Raw genomic sequence first — 6,276 nt, forward strand, 5'->3', positions numbered from 1 at the left:
TACTCTTTGAGCTGGAGCCCAGGGAGCCCTGTGCTTCTGTCAGGCTCCTTGATTCCTGGGCAGGGGGACTGCACCAATTTTACTATGGAGGAGGGCCCACAGAGGCTGGAGGGATGGGAAGAAGCAGGATTTGTCACTAGGAGCAGAAGCTGAGCCTGCAGTCGTGGCTGCAGAGTGACTATTTTGTTTGCTTGATAAGGATTTGGTTGTTCACGAGTTAATGCTTATTCAACCTTCATCCTCTTCATGGAGTCACAGAGCACAGCTGGCAGCCCTGTAGTCAATGACAACACAGCCTGAAGCCAGCTGTGCTGCTGCTCTGTGTATGTGGGGACTCAAGTGGAGCACTGAGGCGATGGTCTCCTGAATGTCTATTCAAGGATATGTAGGATTAGGGGCAGGATATTCTGCAGAATTTTCTCAGTAGCGTGTTTTTTTTTTTTTTTTTTTTTTTTTTTAAATGGCCTTGCCCTTTGCTGGCTTCATCTTCATGCCCCGGGGGACAAAGCCACAGAATTTCTGAATGTGTCCCTTCATGTTTTTGAAGCTAATTCTTTTAAGGGCAAGCTTTCAAAACCTGCGAAGTTCAAGATGAGGCAATCAAAGAATTTTTTTTAAATCAGGCCTGTCTTCCTACCTGCCTAACTTGTGCATGCATTTATCCTGATTAACACCTGTCACTTTGGCCTTTTGACTTGCGTTCATAAGCTGAATAATTGCATCTGCAAACTAGGTATACAACTGCACATGTATCTCTGCCTGCTTTTAAATTATTTCTTCAGAGGGGGTCACTGGGAAGTAAAAAAGGCAGTGACCTGAGGGGAGGAAAGCTAGCTTGGAAGACTGTGTCCTGCTTGCTTAGCTATGTGAACAACTTTAGCCCATGTTCACCTAACTATCAAGAGCATGGGGCTGAGGTTCATGACTGCAGACTGAACTGAAACTATTTAAAGTTATTTGTAGAACTGGTTAGAATTTTTCCCCTCATTTCCATCCAATGTCTTCAGTAGAAAAGCGTTTGGTTTTTCAATAAAAAGACAAACTTCTTCTTTTCAGATGGCAAACTTTTTAATTGAAAACTTGAAACTTTGGGCAGAAAGCAAACAGTTTGTGGGAAAAACTTTCATTTGACAGAAAAATAGGTTTTAGACTAATTCTTTTGTTTATGGAAGGCTTTCTATCAGCCCTGTTAATGTGCAATTCAAGTCAAATGCTTCACCCAGTCATACTCCTGAATTTTAATCTAATCTCTGAGCTCTTGACCACCAAGCTATTGGTTATTCTGGAGGTCGGGGGCTGGCTCTCCTGTTCTGGTTTTGACCAGAGATTGAATCCTGGACCTGAGAACTTTCCCAATGAAAGTTTTTGGCTATGACACATCCAATATTTTCTCACATGCACAAAATTTTCATCAATATTTTGTTAGGAGGTAGAGTCAAGACTCTACTCCCTCCCACCCACCTGCTCAGGAGGGTGAGTAGCAACCCCGTGGAGGTTGCACCACGCAGAAGCATTAGACTGGCCATAGGCTGAATTTCTGGTTTGGCCATCTGTAATTACATAAGTTAGGTACAGAAGAATTTTACAATTCTCATTACAACCATTATCCTAATTAAAAGCAATTACCAAGGTGCAGAGTCTGGCTGAACTCGGCTCCGTGCATGATCCTTTATGCAAAGGTGGGAGGGGAAACAAAGTTGGCTTAAAGACAGAACAACACCAGGGCTGCTCTAAAATATGCTGACTCCATCAGCCCCATTGCATTAGGACCCTCTGCTAGACTAGATTCCACGGGCACACAAGGTACTCTAGACATGCTCTTTTGTACACCAGCCAACAATTGCCTAATGCAAGGGGTTGATGGGAGAACGGGGAAGAAGCCTGCATTGTCACTATCTGTGCTATATGGATATAAAGAGGACCTCCGTTTCCAGGGCTGCCAGTCTGGCAACTTTCACAAGTATGAAGTTCTATTCAAAAGCTATTCTTAAATCTCTCTTGACTGGGATTTTATCCTCCGTGTCATTAGAAAATGGTGCACTGCACATGTGTGGTTTATCTCAGGCATGAATTTCAATAGTCATTACAGCATGGGCATCTGTGATTTGCATGGCAGGAATTTTAATTCCTTCTACACTGCTGTAACACTTTTTTTGCTGTAACTCTGGGATCAAGGCCTACCAATATGCAGGGATCTAATGCAGTAAAACGCAGACAAATACCTTTTTCTTCTGGAGTGATGGAGATGGAGTTTGGAGGGACCAGGGAGGGGAACGTGAAGGAATCCTGCCGGGGGAGGGAGTAGGAAAAAATCTCTGGGGGAGAACAGGGATGAAGAAACTACTTTGAGAGGGAGAATATCAAGGAATGTGGGGATGAGGAATGGATGGAAAGTGTGACAGGGACCCCAAAAGTTTAACAGATCTGGATCATATAGGTAGACTAGTGCTATGTACTTGAACTGTGAATCTCATGCACAGTCAGCCAAATGCAAAAGATTTGTTAGAAAAGGACTAAACAGTACTTACTCAAATACAGAAGCAAGTACGTTATAATTAGTTTGTTAGGGCCACAGGTTTCCCGTGACATTGGATGGTTTTTTTGTTATCAGTCCTGTTTTCTTAAGCAGCCATTTAGTAGCTTTAATAAGATGAGCTTTTATAGTTGTCCATATCTTTTGGAAGGCCACTGTTGGAAGCCCTTCCTCCTTTTTTAAAAAAATCAGATATTATTTGGGTGATGGTGGTTGACAATATCATCAGCAATGTTCAGTCAATATCTGCTGGTCTTGAATTTGCTTTAGAGCCCTAGTCTGGCATGTTCTGGCTAGGAGTTCCGGTTCAAAGCCAAACTGAAGTTATAGCAAATACCTAATTAAACTCTGAAAGTCAGCCACTTTGATCTCTTTAGATTTGGCAAGTAATCAGCTTTATGGGTCAAATTCTGCTCTCTGTTGCAGCAGGGCCCAATCTGCAAATATTAACAAGAACAACTCTTCTTACTGTAGTCCCACTGAGCTCACTGTTCAGGGTAGCATGCTCTAAGGTTTGTAGTGTTTCCAGGCCCTAAATGTGGAGTAGCTCCACTGACTGGAGTTTCTCTGTATTTACACCTATGTAACTGAAAGCAGAATTTGCCCATTGTCTCTCTCAAACTTCAGACCTAAACTGAATTATTCTTACTACGATGAGGGTCCAGTTCTTGTTTTTGTTATGGAAGAGTTAATCTATTTACATTATTTCAGCAATACTTCCTCTGTGGAAAAAATGTCTGTCATCCTTCATATGTCTTTATCTTCACTTTTCTTTGCTTAGTAGGGTCCTGATCCACATCAGAACCTGTTAGCATGGACTTCTACATCCATCTGGATTCCCATTGAAGTCCATGCTAGATTTTAGGGCCTTAAAGTTAATATTCCCTATTAAGATTTTTCATGCAACGACTACCCCAAAAAAAATCCAAAACAAAATGAACATCCTAAATTCTGATTAATTTTAATTGTCATTTTGTAGACACTTCTCTTCCCACAGTAACTGTCAAAAATGGTGTGGAATTTCTGAAACCATGGGCAGCTTAATGTCCACCTAGCCAGATTGCAAATCAAAGACGTTTAAATAGCAGGAAAGAAGGCAAATATATCTAAAGAATTTGAGACTTTAAAAGACTTTAAAACAATTTTACAGGCTTTGTTCTCAGGCAAATCTCCCTGACTTCAATGAGGTTTTTGCCTGAGTAAGGAGTGCAGGATTTGACCATTAAATAAAGGGGACCTTTAAATAATGGCACAGTTCTGTTAACACAATTGTTTTCTTAGGCAGAAAGCTATTTGCTCTTTACTGGATTATTACCTTATCTTCTAGAAGACTTTAAATATAATATTTGTACAACTGTACATGACTGCAAGCATGCCATGAAAGCAGTTTTTAAAAAAAGGATTACTTACAGAGATTGGAATAATTGCTGCCTATTCCAATGTGGATGGAGCTTCCAGAGATGAGAGGAAGATGTAAGAAAAGAACTAAGGAGGGAAATAAAAAAAGAGTCCTTAATAGCAGTTTTGTTTCAGAGCCAGATGTCATTTGATGACACAAGTTGTTGCTAAAGTGCACCCACTCTCTAGTGACAGAGCTGTATATTTCAGATTGTGAATCCACAACAGATGCAGTTTGAATGTGTAAATAAAATGAGTTGTTGCTTCGAATTTCCTAGGAATCAGTCTATTTTAGGAAATGCTATTATACAAGACTTCACTGCCGCAAGGATTCCAAAAAGCCATGTTTAGACAACAATGTCATGCAAATAGGCTAATTATTATTGTTAAGCATTTCATCAATTACTGAAAGGGGCACCTACCCAGGCAAGGCAAAATAATGCTTTCCTAACTTGCTTACATAAACTAGCTGTGTGCCAAAGTAGGGCTGGAATAGTAAAATGTATCCTGGAATGTATACAAAATTTCCCACTATTTTAAATATTAACTACTTTAAAGACTTAGATTTAAATAAAATACAAGTGTACACTGTATAGGCAACAAAATCCACACAAAAAAGTAGCCTAAATCATAAGATGTCTTTTCAGGAAGGTAATTCAGTTTCTATACTGTTACATAGAAAACAAGAATTACTAGATTTTTTTTTTAAATGGGATATAAAAATGAACACCTTTAGAACTTAATATAAATATAATTTAAGTCTCTACACCTCTCTATACTTAACTAATACTTATAAAACAGTTTGAGAGGGCTTGCATGTAAATATTTCTAATCTTGCCCCCTTATCTAGTAAGAGAGAAACAGCCCACTCTCCATTTCTCGTTAAAGGCGCATAGCCCCTTCACTTAACGGAGCAGCGACCCCCCGTTTAACATTTTTTTTTTTTTTGGATGAGTGTCTAACACCTCTCAAACTTCCCCCATCACCTCCACGCTGATGCTGAACCCTAATGATGGGTGGGGGGCAGGAGCCACCGACGCCGCACAGCCCAGCGCCTATTCCTCCCTCCCTGTTGGCCGAAGAACGCCCCAGCCTGAACTAACCCTGCCCGCCCTGGGGCTCCGAGCTGCCGTGCGCGCTGTGCCTAGGCGGGGCCGTGCTGGCCCCTGGTGCAGCCCGGGGCTGTGGGGCTGCGCGGAGAGTGGGTTTCAGCCCGTGCGTGGCGATGCCTCTGCAGGGCGGTGACCCCCGTGGAGGGCTGCGGCGAGGGGCAGCCCCAGGGCACAGCGCCCCCCATCCCTTACCCGAGCACACACAGGCGGCCGCGCTCTCCATGCGCTTCGGCGACAGCTCGCGGGGCTCATGGGCGGCGGAGCAGCAGCAGCGGCGGGGGAAGAGGCGAGCGCGGCTCCCAGGCGCTGACGCTCCCCGCCGCCTTCTCGGGTCGGGCGGGCCGGAGCAGCAGCAGGCGGCCCGGCAGGGACCAGGCGCCCATGGAGTCTGCAGGCGGGCGGGGGGACGGCGAGTGACCTCAGCCCGGCAGGGGCCAGCAGGCGGCGGCGGCGGGTCCCTCCCAATGGCCGGGGGCCATCGCTGTCACCCCCCTGCCGGCGCGCAGGGGAAGGGGGGCGGTGCCAGCCGCTCGGGGGGGCTGGTGCTCGCTGCCTGCCGGCGGAGCCGCTGTCCTGCCGGGCGGCGGAGCCCGGGATCCCGCACGCCAAGGGCAGGAGCAGCCGCTGCGCGGGGAGGGGAGCGCGAGCGAGCCGCGCGGCGGAGCGGGGCCCCCGGGGGCTGCCAGATCACCCCGCGCAGCGCTCGTCCTCCGGGAAGGTCGCACGGTACCGGAGGCGGAGTGCGGCGGTGACTTGCCCAGCGCCAGGCGGGGCGTGTAACAGCGAAGGGCTGGTCTGGCCCCCTGGCTCTGCGCTGACCATCCTCCAGCTAATCCTCAAAGGCACCGGGGGTGCTGAGCGCCTCTTAGAGTTTGGCTCCATGGTTTTGGGTCCAAATAGCTTCCCCTGGCACCAGTGCTTGCTTTTTGTTCCCTCCCCTCCCCCCGTGCTGATGAAACCCAGCCTTGGGCTAGGGGTTACTCGGAGAACATTTTTTTGAGGGGGTGGGGGGGGGGGGGAGAACATCACTTCGCTCTCCGTGTTTCTCTTTTTCCTTCCCTCCTGCTCTCACTGTCACTTTGGGGGAGGGGGTAGTGAGGAGAGGGTTGAAAAGGTTCTGCTTTGTTTGTAAATACTCTGCGATTTTCTTGCTCTGATAAGGTGCTGAACGCATGGTCAACCTGTGGAAATCGTTGCCAGGGGGTGTAACTTGTGAAAGCCAAAGGTATAACT

At 46.2% G+C, this 6,276-nt stretch overlaps 1 protein-coding gene across 2 annotated transcripts in view; it reads right to left on the reverse strand.

The window, feature by feature from the left end:
• LOC112103884 (protein BEAN1) overlaps positions 1-5,447 on the reverse strand; it is a 109,087-nt gene extending 103,640 nt beyond the window's left edge. The window contains exons 1-2 of one of the 2 annotated variants that reach the window (XM_026652817.2): positions 5,236-5,447; positions 3,944-4,018 (exon numbers count right to left, since the gene is read on the reverse strand). In XM_026652817.2, the coding sequence (XP_026508602.1) occupies positions 3,944-4,018; positions 5,236-5,266 (106 nt within the window). In that variant the 5' untranslated portion in view covers positions 5,267-5,447. The remainder of the gene's footprint in view (positions 1-3,943; positions 4,019-5,235) is intronic. The other variant, XM_026652818.2, reaches the window with a different exon arrangement.
• Positions 5,448-6,276: the final 829 nt, after the last annotated feature.

Source organism: Terrapene carolina, unplaced genomic scaffold, assembly GCF_002925995.2.
Source record: "Terrapene carolina triunguis isolate 2854851 unplaced genomic scaffold, T_m_triunguis-2.0 Scaffold130, whole genome shotgun sequence".
NCBI lineage: Eukaryota > Metazoa > Chordata > Testudines > Emydidae > Terrapene > Terrapene triunguis.